The sequence below is a fragment of the Lepidochelys kempii genome, chromosome 3, assembly GCF_965140265.1.
Source record: "Lepidochelys kempii isolate rLepKem1 chromosome 3, rLepKem1.hap2, whole genome shotgun sequence".
In the NCBI taxonomy this organism is placed as follows: Eukaryota; Metazoa; Chordata; order Testudines; family Cheloniidae; genus Lepidochelys; species Lepidochelys kempii.
This window is the reverse complement of record NC_133258.1, coordinates 166620466-166642519: the sequence shown is the minus strand read 5'-3', so window position 1 is coordinate 166642519 and position 22054 is coordinate 166620466. Positions and strand designations below refer to the sequence as shown.

Here is a 22054-nt window from a genome sequence, read left to right as displayed (position 1 = left end):
TTCCTCTCATATGCTTGCAGTGCACTCTGTGTACTTGATAAGAATGTGTTTTATGTCTTTACATTGTTGTCTATAACTTCTCATTTCCTTGCTTTTAAGTTCTTGGCTTTTGTTGGCGATGTGATAGGATAAGTATGGTGTTGTCACTTAGTTACTGTAATTTGTGAAACTCACATTTTGTTTGTTCCTGGAATATATACCAAAGACCTGATTTTAAAATGAAACTTGCATTCTGCAATACTAGCAATTGTTTTCATAACCTGACTGTTCCCAACTGAAGGCATTACCACCTGACTGCAGTGACTCCTCACAGCAACATAGGGTACTTTTTAATACTATGGGCTTGACTTTTCTTAAACTGCTGATACCTCTTTGACAGTGAATGGAAAGAAGGCCTAATTCTTCTGCGTATAGCATCTGTTTTCCACCCAACCTCTGGTCAAAAAGATAAAGAGATCAAGAAATTAACCTCTTGTCAGTTGGTCCAACAATAAATATCTTTTTGTGGGGCTGAACACCTCTGTGCGTCTAGCCCCTTTCTGTTTTGTGCCAATCCCTGAATTTTAATACATTTTCATGAGTAATGAGCAGCTGAACCCCACTAATGATTTGTTAAGACACAGACTGAGCATTTTTACTAACCAGGGACAGCTAATTTTTGAAGAGCGTGATATAAGGTAACCCAACCATTCAAGAGGGCTGGGGCTCCGACACACCAGTGCCAGATTTAGCTCACCTCTTGGGGTGAAAAGAATGCGCAGCTGGGTCACATGAAAGGAAACCATGCGACTAACAACCAGCTCTGCTGGGAGATATTAGGGAAGTCTACAATCATTCAGGGGAGAGACAAAAGAGCAGGACCTCTGTGATTGAACTACTCCCCGCAGAGAGAGTGGAACAAATTCTGAAAGAGAAAGTGGTCAGGGACATAGGGGTAAATGGTAATTGGGGAAAAATACAACATGGTGTTACAAAAAGTAGATTGTGCCAGACCAATCTGATCTCTTTCTTTGAGAAGATAACTGGTTCTTTTAGACAAAGAAAATGCAATAGAGCTAATCTACCTGGATTTCAGTAAGGTATTCGATACAGTTCCACATGGGAAATTAGAACAGAAGAATGGCCATACTGGGTCAGATCAAAGCGCCATCAAGCCCAGTATCCGGTCTACCGACAGTGGCTAATACCAGGTGCCCCAGAGAGAGTGAACCTAACAGGAAATGATCTAGTGATCTCTCTCCTGCCATCCATCTCCACCCTCTGACAAACACAGGCTAGGGACACCATTCCTTACCCATCCTGGCTAATAGCCATTAATGGACTTAACCTCCATGAATTTATCCAGTTCTCTTTTAAACCCTGTTATAGTCCTAGCCTTCACAACCTCCTTAGGCAAGGAGTTCCACAGGTTGACTGTGCGCTGACTGAAGAAGAACTTCCTTTTATTTGTTTTAAACCTGCTACCCATTAATTTCATTTGGTGGCCCCTAGTTCTTATATTATGGGAACAAGTAAATAACTTTTCCTTATTCACTTTCTCCACACCACTCATGATTTTATATACCTCTATCACATCTCCCCTCAGTCTCCTCTTTTCCAAGCTGAAAAGTCCTAGCCTCTTTAATCTCTCCTCATATGGGACCTGTTCTAAACCCCTAATCATTTTAGTTGCCCTTTTCTAATGCCAGTATATCTTTTTTGAGATGCAGGGACCACATCTGTATGCGGTATTCAAGATGTGGGCATACCATGGATTTATATAAGGGCAATAAGATATTCTCCGTCTTATTCTCTATCCCTTTTTTAATGATTCCTAACATCCCATTTGCTTTTTTGACTGCCGCTGCACACTGCATGGATGTCTTCAAAGAACTATCAATGATGATTACAAGATCTTTCTCCCGATTAGCTGTAGCTAAATTAGCCCCCCATCATATTGTATGTATAGTTGGGGTTATTTTTTCCCAATGTGCATTACCTTACATTTATCCACATTAAATTTCATTTACCATTTTGTTGCCCAATCACTTAGTTTTGTGAGATCTTTTTGAAGTTCTTCACAGTCTGCTTTGGTCTTAACTATCTTGAGCAGTTTAGTATCATCTGCAAACTTTGCCACCTCACTGTTTACCCGTTTCTCCAGATCATTTATGAATAATTTTACTAGGACTGGTCCTAGGACTGACTCTTGGGGAACACCACTAGTTACCCCTCTCCATTCTGAAAATTTACCATTTATTCCTACTCTTTATTCCCTGTCTTTTAACTAGTTCTCAATCCATGAAAGGATCTTCCCTCTTATCCCAAGGCAACTTAATTTATGTAAGAGCCTTTGGTGAGGAAGCTTGTCAAAGGCTTTCTGGAAATTTAAGTACACTATGTCCACTGGATCCCCCTTGTCCACGTTTGTTGACCCCCCCCCCCCCAAGTGAGCTGTAGCTCATGAAAGCTTGTGCTCAAATAAATGTTAGTCTCTAAGGTGCCACAAGTCCTCCTTTTCTTTTTGCGGATACAGACTAACACGGCTGCTACTCTGAAACCTCTAATAGATTAGTAAAACACGATTTCCCTTTACAGAAACCATGTTGCCTTTTGTGCAACAATTTATGTTCTTCTATGCGTCTGACAATTTTATTCTTTACTATTGTTTCAACTAATTTGCCCGGTACTGACGTTAGACTTCCCATCTGTAACTGCCAGGATCACCTCTAGAGCCCTTCTTAAATATTGGCATTGTATTAGCTATCTTCCGGTCATTGGGTACAATAGCTGATTTAAAGGACAAGTTACAAACCATAGTTAATAGTTCCACAATTTCACATTTGAGTTCTATCAGAACTCTTGGGTGAAAGCCATCTGGTCCCGGTGACTTGTTACTGTTAAGTTTCTCAATTAATTCCAAAACCTCCTCTAGTGACACTTCAATCTGTGACAATTCCTCAGATTTGTCACCTACAAAAGACGGCTCAGGTTTGGAAATCTCCCTAACATCCTCAGCCATGAAGACTGAAGCAAAGAATTAATTTAGTTTCTCTGTGATGACTTTATCGTCTTTAAGTGCTCCTTTTGTACCTCGATCGTCCAGGGGGGCCCAACTGGTTGTTTAGCAGGCTTCCTACTTCTGATGTACTTAAAAAACATTTTGTTATTACCTTTTGAGTTTTTGGCTAGCTGTTCTTCAAACTCCTTTTTGGCTTTTCTTATTACATTTTTACATTTAATTTGGCAGTGTTTATGTTCCTTTCTATTTACCTCACTAGTATTTGACTTCCACTTTTTAAAAGATGCCTTTTTATCTCTCACTGCTTCTTTTACATGGTTGTTAAGCCACGGTGGCTCTTTTTTAGTTCTTTTACTGTGTTTTTTAATTTGGGTACACATTTAAGTTGAGCCTCTGTTATGGTGTCTTTGAAAAGTGTCCATGCAGCTTGCAGGGATTTCACTCTAGTCACTGTACCTTTTAATTTCTGTTTCACTAACCTCCTCATTTTGGCATAGTTCCCCTTTCTGAAACTAAATGCCAGTGTTGGGCTGTTGAGGTGTTTTTCCCACCACAGGAATGTTAAATATTATATTATTATAAATTATTAGTTATGTTGGAGAAGATGGGGATATATGAGAATTGAAACGTGGATAAGGAACTGGTTAAGTGGGAGACTAAAACGGATCATACAGAAAGGTGGACTGTTGGGCTGGAGGGAGGTTAGTAGTGGAGTTATGCAGGAATCGGTCTTGGGACCAGACTTATTTAACATTTTTATTAATGATCTTGGCACAAAGTGGGTATGTGCTACTAAAATTTGTGGATGACAAAAAGTTGGGAGGTATTGCCAATACAAAGGAGGACCAGAATATCATACAAGATCTGGATGACCTTGTAAACTGGAGTAATAGGAATGGAATGAAATTTAATAGTGCAAAGTGAAAGATCATGCACTTATGGACTAACAACAAGACCTTTTGCTATAATTTGGGGAATTAGCAGTTGGAAGTGACAGGAGGAGAAAGACCTGAGTACATTGGTTGATCTCAGGATGACTATCAGCCACCAATGTGATGCAGTGATGAAAAAGGCTAATGCAGCCCTAGCATGCTTCCGGCGAGGTATTTCCAGCAGAGACAGGGATGTGTTAGTACCATTATACAAGGCAATGGTGAGACCTCATCTGGAATACTGCATGCAATTCTGGTGTTCCATATTTAAGAAAGATGAATTCCAACAGGAACAGGTGCAAGAAGGACTACTAGGATGATCTTATGAGAGGAGATTCAAAGAGTTTGGCTAGTTTAGCTTAACCCAAAGGCGGCTATGGTTGCTCTCTATAAATACATCAGAGAGAGAAATACCAGGGAGAGAGAGGCATTATTTAAGTTAAGCACCAATGTGGACACAAGAACAAATGAATGTATACTGGCAATCAACAAGTTTAGGCTTGAAATTAGACAAAGGTTTCTAACTATCAGAGGAATGAAGTTCTGGAACAGCCTTCCAAGGGGAGCAGTGGGGGCAAAAAACCCAACTGGCTTCAAGACTGAACTTGATAAGTTTATGAAGGGGATGGTACAACAAGACTGCCTACAGTGGCATATAGCTGATCTGTGATTGCTAGCAGCAAATATCTCCACTGGCTGGTGATGGGACACTAGATGGGGAGGGCTCTGAGTTACTACAGAAAATTCTCTCTCAGCTGTCTGGCTGGTGGGTCTTGCCCACATGCTCAGGGTCTAACTGATCGCCATATTTGGGATCAGGAAGGAATTTTCTCCTGGGTCAGACTGGCGGAGACCCTGGGGGTTTCGCCTTCCTCTGGAGTGTGGGGCACAGGTTCCTTGCAGGTTTAAACTAGTGTAAATGGTGGATCCTCTATAACTTGAAGTCTTTAAAGCATGATTTGAGGACTTCAGTATCTCAGCCAGAGGTTAGGGGTCTATTAGAGGAGGGGTGGGTGAGGTTTTGTGGCCTGCAATGTGCAGGAGGACAGACTAGATTATTATGATGGTTCCTTCTGGCCTTAAAGGCTCTGAGCACTCCATTAAAGCGCAGGAGCCTAGCCAATCCAACTTGCATTTCTCCACCGAGGACTGTTGCTGAGTGTCCTCTGCTGAGTCCAAGCCTCTTTTCCAGGGATTTGGAGCTGTGCTCCGGCTCTGCTCCAGCTCCAGGCAAAAACCTGCAGCTCCACTGCTCCAGAGATGCTCTGCACTCCACTCCAAAGCCTAGCTCTTTTCCCTGCACACTCAGCAGCTGGGCTCCTGTTTCTCTTCTCACTGACCCATAAGCTCAGATTGCAGTGTGCTGGGAGCTAAGCCTGGGGAGAGCAGCAGCTGACCAGGCTTGGTAATGGCTGCCTTACACTGTGGTGTCTGATCAGCCCTTCTTTGGCTTAACATGAATATTCAAGTGTGCATGGAAGGGGGTGCCCTATCCAAAAGTGACATCCCTGCCAGGGAGGTGAGGTTATACGCTCAAATGTTCAAGAGAAACCCAAGTTCAAACCTCATTATATACATGAAAGAAGCAGAACTAGGGGGAAAGAAAATATTGCTCAAAGGAAAAGCTTTAGATTATCTCCACCCCGACCTTGGCAGATCAAATCCCAGGGTCTTTAGTGGCTCTGGGAACATTTAGAGCAGCTAGCTGTTTGTTAAGGCACTCAGACAAAAGGACCAAGCTTTGGATGCAAGAAACCCACACAAAAAGGAAATGGGCAAAACATCAAACAAAAAGAAAAAGCAAATGAAAAACCAGAATTCAAGTGAGACTGGGTCTTGCAATGGCTCATTCTCTGATAGCTATAAGAGATGGTAATGAGCAGCACAGCCATATCTCATGGGGACAAATCCAGAACAGTCCAGTGCCTTACCACTCTGCAGGGGAAAATGTATAATTAGAAGTTTACCAACCAAACAGGCTCACCACAAGCCTGAGGAATGAGTAACCTACACTGTCCTGGAAGAACTTTCCAAGACAAATCATACAAGGAAATGGAAAATCTAGGCGGTAAGTTATGAAACCAATCTGAATCCTACAGCCCTAACTTTTAATAATTAAGGGACATTGATAGATTGGTTAGGCCCAAAAGTAGCACTTGTGGGCTTTTAAAATGTTCAGTTCAAAGAATTTGGGAGTAGCAATGAGAAAGCATTTATCTATGCTCCTGCACGTGTTTCCAATCCAGACCCCTGTAGCACTGTACGAGCATTAGAATCAGAAAATGAAACTGACTAAAAAAAATACCAGACCAAGCTCACGCAGGCGGGGGGGGGGGGGGCGGCGGAGAGGGGGGAGAGGTTGCTTCAAATTACAGAAAAATGAAGAGAAAATGGGGGGGGGTATTAATTCACTTTTAACTGTATTTAGTGAGGTAGGTAAAATTTTGTGGTATTTTAAATACATAATTTAAACTATTTCCCTTTTGACTCTCCTATGGTACATTTGCTGCAAAGGCCGCACTGTCATTGCTTCAGTCAGTGGTTAAGTGGACAGAAAAGTATGGGGGGAGTCTGACATCCCCACGTCTGCCCATCCCACCCCCCAAATTAATTCTGCCACCACCTCTGCTTTTCCTGCAGCTCCTGGATTTCTTTATCACACTCTCCCTGGCTGCGGGGGAGGGGCAGAAGCTCTGCAGTTCTTTTTCCCCCTTCCAGGATGGAGAAGCAGTTCTGGGGCTCTTAACTCTGCCCTCATCCCTTTCAAGGCTGAGTGCTGCAGGGGAAAGGGCAGAGGAACCATCACATCCCTGCTGCTCCTAGGACGGGGAAAGGAGGAGCAGAGCTGCTCTGAGCTGAGCTCTTTCTGGTCCCAGCTCCTATGCGAATGGTGTCTGTTCTGGAGAGAAGGGAGAAGAGAGCTCCGTCTGCATCTTGCAGCAATCCTGACTGGATGCTCTTCCCCATGAGACAGGCCAATGGGGAAAGCAGTCAATAAGACAATAGTAAAATGGTGTGCCCCTCGGCACCCCCAGCCCGCTGTTGAGAAGTATTATTTCCCACACTTTAAGCACCGGCTTCAGTTTTTGCCAATTAAAGTTTTCTACACATTACAACTTTGAAACCTGGAACTTGCTGCCAGTGCTCTATCCTACAATTCCTAGAGCACCCTTCAGCTGAGGCTATCAAAGCACTTAAAAAATATTAACTGAACCTCTCCCGTGTAAAGTAAATCATCATTACAATTGTACATGTTGAGGAAACTGCAGCACAAAAAGGTTGTGGCTTGCCCAGTGCCAGAGCCACAGATACTTGCTCTCCCAACTGCTGGTGTTATGGCTGGGCTACCGGACAATACTTCCAGTGATAATACACCTGCTTACTATGGGTTTATTTAGATGGACACTGACTAACCTTTGACCACAAATACTAGACACATGGGATACTGCCTAAAATATTTCATGACTAAGGGAATCATCTTGCATTAGAATCTTCTAACTTGGAGCCCTATTGAGTCCCATTGAAGTCAAAGGCATCCAGCAGAGCACAAGGGTCTGGACTAGCAAATCCTGATGCAAGATCCTGGCCCAAAAATGCCAATATACCGAACCAAATTTCTATGGATTCCTTTCATTATTGCTCTAGTGTAAGAGTCTCTTTTAAAGTCAGCAAGTCATAAGGTACAACACACAGAGTCAATTACATGGGAATGCCATATTTTTAGAAGTTCTGTTACTTGTGTGTTGTAATTCACTAATCTGCACAATTCTGTGCATGGCAATCCAGGCACTAGGGACCAGTGGTGAACTCTAATTAGGTCATTGAATAGCACAGCCTCCATTCCCAAGTGGGCAGTTAGGATTTAATACTGCTGTTCATCTTGCAACACTACAGAGATAAGGAAATAATTTTATTTTAGATTTGCTAAGATGTTACCTAACTTCTAGATTTTCGGTGAAGTTTTGTTTTCCTTCCTTCTAACCCAGATGTTAAACTAATAATAAAGGAAAGAAAAACTCTATTCTCTAGTTTCACTTTTTATAAATAAATGTTTCATTAATTTTCCTCACTACAATTAACAGTGGCATGTACAGCAGCAACCGTAAAAATCACGCACACACTCAGGTTCCAGAAACAGCATACAGTCTACAAAAGCCAAAAGAGCACAGCAAGCAGTGAGTAAATCTGTGATTCTGACATCTGGTTAAACTCATCTAGAGACAGTCAGGCCCAGCACAGGTTTCTACGCTTGGTTAATCACAAGACTTGAGATACAGACACTCCCCAACTTGCACAATCGTTCCGTTCTGGAAAGCCATGCATAACTCAAATTTTGTTTAAGTCGGAAACATATACCTGAACATTATGCCAAAAAAAAAAACAACAACCTATTTCTAGCTTACGGAACTTTTTTCCTAAATGCAAATTTGCGTAAGTCAGGTCTTCCGTAACCTGGGGAGCGTCTGTACAATTCTCCAGACACAACAGAGGCCCACGACAGTCTTCACTGATGTCGTTTGCTGTAGAACATTAAGCATAGACATACGATATAGAATAAAGACAGATGCTGTCCCATGGAATTTCTGTCCAAAGACAATAATGTAGGGCCTGATCCAAGCCCACCAAAGTCAATAGGAGTCTTTCCACTGTCTTGAATGGGCTTTGGATCATGTCCATAGATGACAAAAGCCCCTAAGAACGGAGAACATTTCACAACAGCCAATCAGTTATTCTCCAAAGCAACTCAAAAGCTAACTGCAGCCACAGCACAGGAATTCTATATGATACAACCATCAGCAATCATATTGCACAGTGTCTTTAACAGGAGTTACTTTATGTGAACTGTTGTGCATGTCACTGATAATGCATCCTCTCTCATCAGAATTAGTATCACCTCCTATCATTACAGTGAGTGAATATTAACAACACTGAGCAAGAGCCAATAACTAGAGTTTTAAGAGACAGTATAATGTGACACTAATAAAACAAAAGATGTTTTATAAACATCTCAGTGCTCATTCCTGCATCAGAGTGCAAGCTTGGTAATTGGAGGGAGGGGAGTGAATTTTATGGAAATTATTTAAACAAGATACGTGCTTAAATCAGAGGTAGGCAAACTATGGCCTGTGGGCCACGTTCAGCCCGCAGGACCGCCCTGCCCAGCCCCTGAGCCCCCAGCCCCTCCCCCACTATTCCTCCTCCCCCACAGCCTCACCTCGCAGTGCCGCCGGTGTGGCTGGCTCCAGCATGGGGAAGCGGGAAGTCCTGGAGGGCAGTCGGGGACAGGGAGTGGGTGGAGGGTCCCGCACTGGTTAAGGCATGGGAGTCCCGGAGGGCCTGTCAGGGGGCAGAGGTGCGGATAGGGGTCGGGGCAGTCAGGGGACAAGGAGCAGGGAGGGTTGGATGGGTCGGGCGTTCTGGTGGGGGGCAGTCAGGGGACAGGGAGCGGTTGGATGGGGTGGAGGTTTGGGGGGCAGGGCGGTCAGGGAATGTGGAACGGGGGGGGCGGAGGTCCTGGGGGGGCAGGGGTCCCAGGAGGGGGCAGTCGGGACAACGAGCTGGGGGTGTTGGATGGATCAGGGATTCTGAGGGGGGCAGTCAGGGGGCAAGAAGTGGGAGGGGGAAGATAGGGGGTGCGGGCCAGGCTGTTTGGGGAGGTACAGCCTTCCCTACCCAGCCCTCCATATAGTTTTGAATGCCATTGTGGCCCTTGGGCCAAAAAGTTTGCCCACCCTGGCTTAGAGGCAGCAGAGCTACCTAAATTCTCTTCAAGTGTTCAGGATTCTCCTCTGGTGTATATCAGAAGTCTGATTTCGGAATGCTGAAATAGTTTTTCCACTTTGAAAAGTGCATTCCTTGAGAACAATAGCAGTAACCTTGGTTCCAGAACTGCATGCAGTATATGAGGAAATGTATGAAGCAGCCACATGGTCATTGATGCAGTTAGAAGAAGTCAGATATGCAGTAGGGCAGAGGTGGGCAACCTACGGCCCGTGGGACCGTCCTGCCCAGCCCGAGCTCCTGGCCCAGGAGGCTGTCTCCCCTCCCCCGCAGCCACACAGCGCAATACTCTGGGCGGCAGAGCCCAGTGCTCTGTGCTGCATGGCGCGGCTGCCTGCCACCCGTGTGCCAGGCAGCATGGTAAGGTGGCAGGGAGCAGGGGGGGTTTGATAGAGGGCAGGGGAATTCGGGGGGCGGTCAGAGGGCAGGGAATGGGGGCAGGGGTCCCGGGAGGGGAAGCCGGGAAGGGGGGGATTGAATGGGGTGGTGGGGGGAAGTTAGGGGCAGGGCGCAGTTAGGGGCGAGAGGTCCGGGGGTGGTCAGGGAGAAGAGGTGGTAGGATGGGGCAGGGGTCCGGGGTCCCTGGGGGGGCCGTCAGGGGGTGAGAAGTGCGGGGGCTTGGATAAGGGGTAGGGGCCGGGCCATGTCTGGCTTTTTGGGGATGCACAGCCACCCCTAACCGGCCCTCCATACAATTTCAGAAACCTGATGCGGCCCTCAGGCCAAAAAAAGTTTGCCCACCCCTGGCTTAAATAGACATCTACTGGAAATCTGACCAAGTCAGAGCAAGTGCATTCCACATGTGAATCTATAAGGTTTTTAAATTTATTTCATGGTCAAGCTTGGACTCTTCAATTATTCAATCCACTTCATTTATAAAGCTCTCAATATTGTAGCTAATTGTAGGTTACCAAGGCAGCAATATATAGTACATGAAAAACCGGAATAAAAAGAAAAGCTAATTATAAAGTAAATGATTCATGATAAGCTTAATTTATATTGAAAGTTACAAATCAGATCCTTACCCAAAATTCATTTAAACCCAGCCTCTCAGCTAGAACACTTACTGTATTAAGGCTCTGTTCACCCTAAGTGACCCCATCATATACTGCCAAGTTTACTAAAGGACTGTATGTCTTAGTTTGTTCAAAGTTTATGCCAAATCCCGCTTGTCTTACTGCTGCAAATGGACACACAAGGCTCTTCAGAGTCACATTTTGCAACCGGGGGCAAGGGAGGTGCAATGGGTCGTTGGTGGTGAGATGGAGAGTGAAGTGAGCCCACTCCACAGTCACCTGGCAGTTACAGCTCCTGTCCTGTGGGGCTGGGCCTGGCTCTCCACTGCAGCCATGGCACAACGGTGCATGGGATCACACTGCCATCCAGGGGTGGCCGGACCAAATTTGAGTGAGTGGCATTGCAACCGTTGTCACACAATCCTGTGCACCATGTTGCAACAGTTGGAGCAGGGAGCTGGAACCAGCCCCCCAGGAACCACCCCTTCCAGGGGAACACAGTGCACACTTGCTCACCAGCCCCATGTGAAAAGGCACCACACGCACCCAAAGTCTGCCGAGGGGGCATTCACCCCCTATTAGCTCTGTCACTGCATCAACCCGATTATGTGTGGATCCAATTTAAACCATTTGATTTCTTGACCTTTGCAGCTCTGGTGCCTTCCAGTGCTGAGGGCCAGGTTGGTCAGCAGGCAGCTTCTTTAAGAGTGGAGCAACTTCCCATTGGTTAAGCAATTATGTCATCTCTGATCTGCCTAATTATGGCAAGCCTGGGGGCCAGGGTGTAGAATCCGGTTCCCTCAAACAATTCCCAGCTACTGTGCCTATAAGCTGTCACACACACAGTGCCATTATGTAAACTCTGCTTAAATCCTGCAATGCACTGGGAATTCTTTCTAATGTTCATTTTTAAGCAGTTCCTACCTACTCACTTGGACACATACCCACCCTTGCAGAGCTTGAATATGGCACAAAAGAGGCAGGCATCTGGAGGGGCCAGTATTCAGACTTTGTACACTGTCAGCAAGAGACAGGTATTGAATGACTGGCTGACCAACTCTATGCGGTAGCTAATTGTAAGTTACCAAGATAGCAACATATATTACATAAAAACTAGAAAAAGAAAGCGGATTGTAAAACAGATGATTCATGTTAAGCTTAATTTCTATTGAAAGCTACAAAACAGTGTTTTCTTGTACTGAAATAGTAATGGTACATTTTAAATACCTGGACAACGATACTTTCTGGGATGTTCTAGCACTAAGTAAGATTACAGAAGATCAGTACTTATTATGAAAGTACTGAAAGTATGAAGTATGAAAGTTTTCCCTTTCTCACTGAAGGACAAATGCTTTGTGGAAAATTTGAGAAAAATCAATCATTTGTTACCAAAAAGCACCTGCAATTTAAGCCCTTTGAGGTATCTGTTCTCTTTGTGCTGGCTGCTGTCCAATCAGTCCCCAACCTGGCTGAGGCCTCTAGACGCTACTGAAATACAAATGTTGAGGATGATAATACTAAAAATATTATTTTCCCCTCCCTACCTCAAAGGACTGGCTGTCCCCATAATCCATATGAACTATGCCGTGGTGTGTGATTTTTCTGGCTCTGCTCTCTTCTCTTACCACATATGTGAATATTACTGGTTTTCCCAATTTAGGACCCGATTTAAAGCCTATTGAAATCAATAGAAAGGCAGACTCCTATTAACTTCAGTGGGCTTTGGATCAGGGCCACAGAGAACAGCAGAACCAACTAATTGTAATTCAGTGCAAAGACTGAATAAAAATAAAATCTGCCCCCTGCAGGTAAGGGAGGGTTAATAGAAGGGTGAGATTTTCAAAATGCTCAGTGTTGGATTAATTCTGCTCCCACTACAGTCAGTGAGGATATGACTACATTGCAACTGGGAGCAAGCCTGGGTCTGCAGGCTTTTCCTAGTGCACTAAAAATAGCTCAGCCAATGTTGCAGCTCAGGCTGGAGCTTAGGCTCTCAAGCAGAGAAGGGGGGTCTCCTGAGACCAAGCCACAACATCAAAGCAACGTCTACACTGCTATTTTTAGCACACCAGCATGAGCGCCAGGAGCACAAGCCAGGCTTGTTCCCAGCTGCAGTGCAGACATACCGTGGGAGTTTTACCATTCACTTCAGTGGAAGCGGAGTTTGTCTGTTGCTGAGTGCTTTTGAAAATCCCACCCAAAACAGGTGAATCGTTTTGTAGAGCCTTACACAAGGGTCCAGAGTAACTATGTTTAAGCTTTCAGATAAAACATCACTGATTCTTTTTAATCATTGATTTAAAAAACCCTTAACAGAAATAAAAACAGAAAAATTATAATTCTTTAAAATGTATTTCCGGTTTGTGCTGCCTGCTGACATTCACTTCCAAGTCATCCATACCAACAACACAGACTGGTCATTCAGTATCTTTGGTGCAAAGTTAAGTGATGAGTGGTGGCAACATTGATCAGAGGTGATTTTTGCCACTGAAAACCATTTCCTCAGCTCAAAATTCTTCAGTCACCAATATTAATGACTAGAAACCAATTTTTCCAAGGCATGAAAGTGCCCCAAGCTAGCCCAAACACACACCTAAAAATCGGTAAAAACAGAAGTGGAAAACAAGAAGCCCTAAATTCATTCTACTAGTAACAATATGTATCTTACAGTATATTTACTAGGCCACACCCTTTATTCCTGTGCATACCTGTTGAGGAACTCCTGGAAAGAAGAGAACAGAAGATAGTTTATTGCACTGAAATCCTGGTCTGTTTCATTTAAATGGAACTGCAAAAACACCAGTTCCCTTTTCTTCACATCTCGAGGTCCTTGGACAATCAAAGCATGTTTCTATAAGCACAGAGAAAGAAAGAGAGTTATTGATAGAACTATGAAAAAAGTAAAGGAATCTTCATTTCCTGTCACTGAACTTGTCACCTGTCACTAATGCATGACAGAAATCTAGTATACATGGGCATTTTCATACCTTTGGTAAGTACACATCAATTAAGATATCCAGTGAGAATGGTTGGGCATACCTAAATTCCTACTTGCTGATTAAGGGTATATGTACTCTGCAAAGAGAAAGTGTGATCATAGCACAGGTAGGCATAGTCATGTTAGCTTTACATTTAGCTAACATGGGTAAAGCAGCAGTGTAGACATAGTAGCATGGGCTAGCAACCCAAATAAGTACCCTGGGTCCCTGGAGGGCTTGTACTCTGGAGCCTGGGCCACCATGTGTATGCTGTGTTACCCGAATTAACTCGATTAAAACTAACTCAGGGATGCCTACCCATACTATGATCACACCTTCAAATCTCAGGCAGTGTCTGCACTGCAAAGTGAAGTCTTTAAATCAAGATTGGATGTCTTTTTAAAAGTTCTAGTTTCACTACTATCATTGGGCTTGATACAGAAGTTACTGGGCGAGGTTCTGTTCTATTATGTATGAGGTCAGATTAGATTATTATAATCCCTTCTGACTTTAAAATCTGTGAATCTATGATTTTTCAGCTCTTAGAACCTGGAGAGTGATCCTGGCTAGTCTAGAAGCACGTCTACACTTCAAGCTGGGGGTGTGAGTGTAAGCTCCCTCTAAGATGTGCAGCCATGCAGCTGCCTCATAAGCCCCATGCAGGGATGCCTCTCCCCCTGCACGGACCTGCCGCGGCGGGGAGAGGAGCCCCTCCCCACCAACCCCAACATGGACCTGCTCTGTCCCGGACTTGCCACGGCCAGGGAAGAGGAGCCCCCTCCCTCGGCCCGGCCTGGCCTGGCCCAGCCCCGCCAGAGCTGCTGGGGAAAGAAGCCCCTCTCCAGGCCCACCAGTGCTGCCGGGGAAAGAAGACCCTCCCTCGGCCCAGACCAGGCCCACTGGAGCTGCCGCTGCCAGGGAGAGGCACCTCTGCCCTGGCCCCAGCTGCTGCGGCGAGAGAGGGCTGGGGGGAGTATGTTATAAAGGCCAGTACCTTTTCAGGGCCCAATCATACATTCTTTATGGAATCACACCTCCAATTGACTCCAACCTGCCTTGAAGTCACTGGGAGTTCTGTGTGCACAAGGAATGGAGGATTGGATCCTACAAGCCTCTTCCAGCAGCCCCGGATGACTTGAGAGTCTACCTAAGGAAAAGGCGGGGATTCCCTGCAAAACAGACGGTCACTCATCTAGCCCAAACATCTCACATAAATATAATTCTAAGATCCAACACTGACGATAGACAAACCTTGACTGACAGGCTTTGAAAAGTGATGTCGGGGAACAGAACCCCACTTTAAGCAGAGAAAACATAATATTGTACATGAAGTTGCATACCAGACAGCATGCTCAGTATAGATCCCTGATCCTGCAATTTGTTGCCCGCAGGAGAAATCCCATTGACTCCAGTGGGACTCTGCATGGGCAGAGGTCTGACAGTGTGGAGTCAAGTGCAAAATCAGAGCTACAAGAGCACAAAGATTCTTAAAATGTATCTAATACATGCAGCACAAAATGCAGGACTTTAGCACACTGAAACAGGCAATCATAACAAGAGCAGAGAGAGAGAACACATTACAAATGAACCTAACATTGCCTTTGCTCTTAAATAAATATCAACACAAAGAAGAGGGGTGGGGGGCAGCTCCCCAGAAAGAAGTGAAGAGCAAAGAAGAGGAAAAATGGTTGGCATGAAGGGGTGTTTACACAGACTGCTTTAAAAAGAGTAAATTAAACATGAACAACAATTTTAAACTCAACAAACTGACACATTTCAGCCTGTTTTTTAAATAAAAATTATCTAAATATGATCAAAAATTGCTCTTGCAAATGCAGCAAATAAAGGTGGACTACAACTCAATTCCTTTCTTACATGAGCATCACCACTATTGGTTCACTCGATATTCAGAGTGCCTTCCTAATCTAATCAGTTTAGCTGGGTGCCAAATTCACATGAAGATTCCAGCAAGTTTGGTAAAAGTGACATTACAATATATGTATGTACATCCACACATGGAATATGTAAAAAGGGAATCTAAGGACCTATCCTGCTCCAACTGAAAGTCCATGGAAAAACTTCTGCCTTCAACTGAAGCAGGATTCAACAAATTGAACATATCTCACAATCTAAAGTTGCATGCCAGTTTTGATTTTTATAAGAAATGAACCAAAAGTTGCACTGTCAAAAATATCTATTCCGTTCCATTCTATTCAGATTCTTATGACACACATATCGCTCAGCTATCAACAAAATAAACCAACTGATGTCTTTTACATTTCTAAAAATAAGGACTGATTGTTCGAAAAAAGTTAAGAAAGAAGAAAGCAAGTCTTTCACAGCAGTTCCTGGATAACATATACTGCTACTCCGGAATGCTGCAGTGCACAAAACCACCCCATCCGCTGAATTCTGTTCCTTTGTCTTTTTAATCATTACCATGGTTTGATTAGTAAAAGGATCTGTGTAGTTGATTCTCTGAGTGGTGCACTCAATTTCTCCTGGCTGACCTGGGTTTATCAGAGGCGGAATGTGATCATAGTAATGATGCTTGCAGCTAAGCAGCTGAGCCTTGCCTGGGTAAAGTGCAATACCTGTTTCAGGGGAAAAAAGTTGGAAGAAACATAAATGAGAGTTGATTTCTTGCCCAAGTGGATTATCATTCTAAGATTTAATCCTGCAAGGTGCTGAGCTCCCAGATCCAGCAAAGCATTCCAAGTTAACGTGCTTAAATGCTCCGCTGGACCAGGGCTAGACTGCTCAGCACCTTGCAGGATTGAGCTCTGAGCAGCAGGTTAAAAAATAAAACAAAAACTCTGCCTATTTCTCTTTCAGGGCCTGATCCAAAGCCCACGGAAGTCAACGGGAATCTTTCCACTAACATCAGAAGCTGCTGGATCAGGCCCTAAAACCCCAATCCAGAGAAGCACCTAAGCATAGGTGGATAGGCCTACTGAAGTCAATGGGACTCCTCAAATACTTAAAGTGCTTAACTGTTTTACTGGATCAAGCCCTTAAACCATAGTGTATAAACCCATATTGGGAATATCCAACAGAAGTAATGTACTGTCTACGGAATCTCTAAAGTCACTGGCTGACAAAATAAAAGCGAAAAGATGTTCCTTCCTATGGCAACAAATAGACATTAAAATTACTAAATACTATATCAAGATAAATCAAAGATATAAAACACGTGTCAACAAATTATCCTCTCTCATCACTTTTGTCATCAGGGAGGCAAGCTATTTTTTCCCCACCTATGCTGCAATTAATATATTTAGCATAAAGTACAACAATGCTTAAGTCCAATGGTGGGTATAAAAACTTCATGTGTTTCTTTCTGGCTTCCCCCTCATGAAAACCAGCAAAGCTCTTTTGCCACATTTAGTCTGGGCAACACAGATTTGCTTGAAGACAATATAGATCAACTACTTGAAAAGTAAAAATATGCTACATGTGATTTATAAACCTACACCAGTTACTGAAGTACCCTGTATGCCCTCTCATAAGTCAAAAAGGAAAGTGGAGAGCGTCTAAAATACATTTTGCTAATCTCCAGTGTTCCATGCTTGGAAGAAAAATCTGGTCAGTTTTAAAAAAAGTTAAAAAGTAATTTCAGATCCTACAACTTCCTGTGGGCCCACTGCCAATTTTTGTGGTTTTACAATTAGATTTTTATTTTTTAAAATGTCTTTTTCTCCCCTGTCACGGTGTGAAAGACTCACACAAATCATAGGGGAAACAGACAAAGGCTTACATCAAGGGACCTTACATCAGATCCCTGTCAGTAGACACCTGAGCTTGTGAATGCAGCTCCCCACAAAGATCTGATTGGAGAATTGGGGCCTAACTGACTACAGAGGAAATAATTAAAATTAACTTTACACAGAATGCTGTCAAATGCACACAGTATAGCTGAAAAAACCCCAAATATTTTCTCTCTAATCTTTCAACAATAGTCATGGGAGGGATTACTCCTAACAAGAGTAGGTGGGTAAAATTTTCAGACAAAAAAGTGTGATTTTTAAGTTGACTGTGTCCCTTTGAGTAAGCTGCTGCAAGTGCTGATTTGAACTGCATGCTCTACCACACTGTGAACATTAACTGGTTAATTTTTTTTTATATACACATACACACACATTTTATATATATATATATATATATACACACATATATATATACACACACATACACACACACACACACACTACTCCAAAGCATTTTAAAAAGAACAATGAAGTCACCAAAGGACTGCCATATGATGCTCTGATGTTGTGTTGTGATATTGATAGGGTGGAGCTGTTTCATTGTCACTGCCTACTGATGCAATGCTATAATGTAAATATTGCAGTGCAACAGCAAACTATGACAGTATGATGATTTTGTGGCTGCCTATAAAATCCTTTTAATACGAAAGCTCTGCCTTCTTTTGACCATTATTTCTTGATATTTCAAGGGGCAGGGATCCTGGCAGCAGTCAGATGTGCTGCCTTGGCTAGGTTAAATAGCTTAAGGAGCACTCCGGTGATCAATTCTCTTCTCACTCCCAAGAGATCAAGATGACCCTATTCAAGTCTATGGACTCTGCAAAAAAAGCCTCATATGAGCTACTGAAGAGCTGCATGAGCCTCTAAAGCTCGTATTAACATTATACACGTTCAGATTCATCAAGTCTGTCTCATAATAACGGAGAAAAGGTTCCATGCATTGAAGTCACCACCACCATGTGTTAAACAAAAAGAGAAGCAAAGCCCAAAGCATTTTTTGCATCACTTGGACCGACTTGGAGAGTAAACGGCACCAGCACTTGTTACATGCAAAATGCTGTCAGTAACACATGCAAAGATTTGAATGACGTCTTGAGATACAGTTGGACTTCACCACTATGATGATTTATTTCCAGAGACTTACCAGGAGCATCATACAAGGGCACCTCCTTGTAAGAGACAGACATCACCGGGTGTTTGAGCTTTTCCCTGAAGTCAGTGATAGTTTGGTAGACAAGGAACACAGCTACAGCCATGAGCAGCAGATAAATGAAGAGGAGAATTACTGAAAAGACATTCTTTAGGCAGGTCTTGCTGAAACGCACAGAAGGGCTACTGGTACCTGATTCACTATCTAGGACTGAACAAAATATGGGATTAAAATTTGTAAGTATATTTACTTACAGTCTTCCACACTGAATCATGCAGAGTGTTTATTTCAAGATGAACCATTTGCAATGAGAGGGAACAACAGGCTTAGTTTGATTTAAAATACAAAAACAAATTAATGTTTTTTGACTAGCGAACAGTCGTCTGTTACTTCCCATGAACATGACGAGGTGTAATCAGTAAGGAGAGGGAGGGTTCTGTCTTTGTTTTACCTCCCACATTACGGATAGTGCCTAGGGACACAACAGGCAGAAGAAAAATACATTAAAAAAAGAGGCCAGGTCAGCTGAAAAATTCAGAGTTCACAGCGAAAAGTTCCCTGACGGAGCCTTTTTCCCCCCCCACAGCATAAAAGACTCATCTCTCCCAAGTCTGAACCAACTGATCCTGACCAGATTTAATCTGTGCATCAACACAGAGGCTTTCGGCACTGTAGTGCTCTTATGTAGCTAGCTAACAGCAGCGTGCATGCACAGGGTTACCATGTGTCTGGTTTTCTATGGGAACACCTGGTCGAAAAGGGACCCTGGTGGCTCCAGTCAGCACGGCTAACCGGGCAGTTAAAAGTCCGGTCGGAGGCGCAGCAGGGCTAAGGCAGGCGCCCTGCCTGCTCTGGCTCCGCGCAGCTCCCTGAAGCAGCGGCATGTCCCCACTCCAGCTCCCACACGTAGGGCAGCCAGGGGGCTCCACACGTTGTCTCTGCTCCAAGTGCCGGTTCCACAGCTCCCATTGGCTGGGAACTATGGCCAATGGGAGCTAGGGGGGCAGCACCCATGGACAGGGCAGTGCACAGAACCGCCTGGCCGCACCTCCATATAGGAGCTGGACAGGGGATATGCTGCTTCTTCTGGGTAAGCGCCGCCAGGAGGTAAGAGGGGGGGTGAGGTAAGCACCACCCGGAGCCTGCACCCCTGACCCCCTCCCACGCCCCAAACCCTTGCCGCAATCCCCTCCCACCCTCTGAACCCCTTGGTCCCAGCCCGAAGCCTCCTCCCACACCCTGAACCCCTCATTTCTGCCCTCCCCCAGAACTCACCCCCCCAGCCCAGGGCCCTCACCCCCCTCCCATTCCTTAACCCCCTGCCTCAGCCCAGCGCCCCCTCCCATATGCCGAACCCCTCAGCTCCACCCCCCAGCACCCTCCTACACCCCAGTGTCTGCATACCCATCCCCAGCTTGAGCCCTCACACCACCCCCCGCACCTCAACCCAGAACACCTTCCCACACTCCAAACCCCTCAGCCCCAGCCCGGAGCTCCCTCCTGCACCCCCCATCCCTGGCTCCAACCCAGAGCTCACACCCCCAGCTGGAGCCCTCATCCCCCTCCTGCACCCAACTGCCTGCCCCAGCCCAGAGCCCCCTCCCGCACCCTTAACTCCTCATTTCTGGCTCCGCCCCAGAGCCCGCGCCCCATCCTGCACCGCAACCCTCTGAGCCAGCCCAGTGAAAATGACCAAGTGAGTGAGTGTGGGGAGAGTGAGTAATGGGTGTGTGTGTGTGGACTGAGTTGGGGAGGGACCTCAGAGATGCGGTGGGGCAAGGGTGTTTGGTTTTGTGCGAGCAGAAAGTTGGCAACCCTATGCATGCCCCAGCTTAGAAGTCAGTCAGTTATATGTTATCCCTACATTTTTAAAGACTAAAGTCTAACATCTAACTCCGTATGCATATTATATAAAGTTGCACATGAGAAGGATTCCAGTTAACTCTAGAAAAAATCTGAAGTTATCCTCTCTCAAACACTTTCACTATCTTTATCAACAGGATGGGTAATACTGTCAAAGTCCTTTAATCAGCTTCCCTTCATATGTGTAGACACCCCCACCCATGACTTGCCTGCACAACTTTTAAGAACCAACACTTGACTTACACACAAGGAGGTTTAACTATGTGCACTATATAGTTGCACACACAAATGGGGGTTATAAATGGCACATGCAGAAGTGCCAGAAGTGGTGGCTATATTTTGCCAATTTGGTCTTTTACACCGGGGGCCATATAAAAAAAAAAATCAGCCTTTATCATGCCACCATATGTCCTATCCTTCAAATGTAGGAGTATGCTGAGATGTTTGTTCCCTACCACAGTAAATACTGACCCTTTAAAAGCTCCCAGTGAACATGTGCCTAGTCAAATAATGGGATTCCACGGTCACACAGGCCATTCCCACACAGTTACTGCCAGGAGAGGACAGCCTAAAAAACCAGGGCCTTATCTACACAAGAAAATTGCACCAATTAAACTTATATTGTTTTTTTAAACAAGTGCAAAAGTGAGTATGGACACTTAGTTTACACCTATTCTTACTCAACACTGCAATAAACCGGATTTAAACCAAAATGCACATCCACACAGTATTTACTGTATCGGAAGTTAGGCCTTGTCTACACTACACAGTTTTGACAAAACAGGGGAGGGGTACACATTACAAAGCTACTTTTGGCAGCAAAACTCTTTCTGTTTTGCCAACAAAATAAGATCACCTCGACAAGAGGCATAGAGCTTTTCAGGGCAAAGTTAAAGCAACAAAGTGTCAGTGTAGATGCTGCCATTCATTATGTCACCATAACTGGCCTCTCCCAGTATCCCACAATTCCCACCGAGACTGTTCTATTCACTGTTTTGAATTTGGCTGCTCTGCATCTAACTTCGAAGGCAGGCACCGCTCCCCTTTCAAAGCTCTGGGAAGTCGGGGGGTACTGGGGGAGAGAGATTGCTGTGCAGAGCCGGGCTGATGTGTCCCCCTCCTCCTGCCTCAGGATTGGTTGCTCAGGCTGCTGTGTGACCTTAAAGAGACAGCATGCCGACACACTCTCCACCAACCCACACAGTTTCTGTCTCCCCCCAACACACACACACACTCTCTCCTTTCCCCACTCTTCTGCCCCCATACATTTCAGTTGAAAAGCAGCTGGCAATGTACAGGATGCCCCTGGAACCATGGGGTTGAGAAATCATCATCATGTGACACTGTCCCTGCCCATGAGGCATTGCAAACCCTTCCCAAAGCACCCTGCAGCCAGTTGCCCAGTGGAATAGCTACCCACAGTGCACTGCTCTCTGTGTCAACGCAAGAGCTGCTAGTGTGGATGTGCTCTACTGACACAAGAAGCATACTGTGTACATGCAACAGCAGTTTAATTAAAGCAGCATAACTTTTCTTGACAAAACTCTGTAGTGTAGACAAGGCCTA

The 22054-nt window shown here is 44.6% G+C and overlaps 1 protein-coding gene across 8 annotated transcripts in view; it reads right to left on the bottom strand.

Annotated features, from left to right (window-relative positions):
• PACC1 (proton activated chloride channel 1) overlaps window positions 1-22054 on the bottom strand; it is a 49729-nt gene that overhangs the window by 20203 nt on the left and 7472 nt on the right. For 7 of the 8 annotated variants that reach the window (XR_012158246.1, XM_073338982.1, XM_073338987.1 and 4 more), the window contains exons 3-5: window positions 18620-18835; window positions 16148-16302; window positions 13439-13581 (exon numbers count right to left, since the gene is read on the bottom strand). Coding sequence is in view for 7 of the 8 variants with exons in the window: in XM_073338982.1 (XP_073195083.1) it covers window positions 13439-13581; window positions 16148-16302; window positions 18620-18835 (514 nt within the window). In the remaining variant the exon portion in view is untranslated. The remainder of the gene's footprint in view (window positions 1-13438; window positions 13582-16147; window positions 16303-18619; window positions 18836-22054) is intronic. The other variant, XM_073338988.1, reaches the window with a different exon arrangement.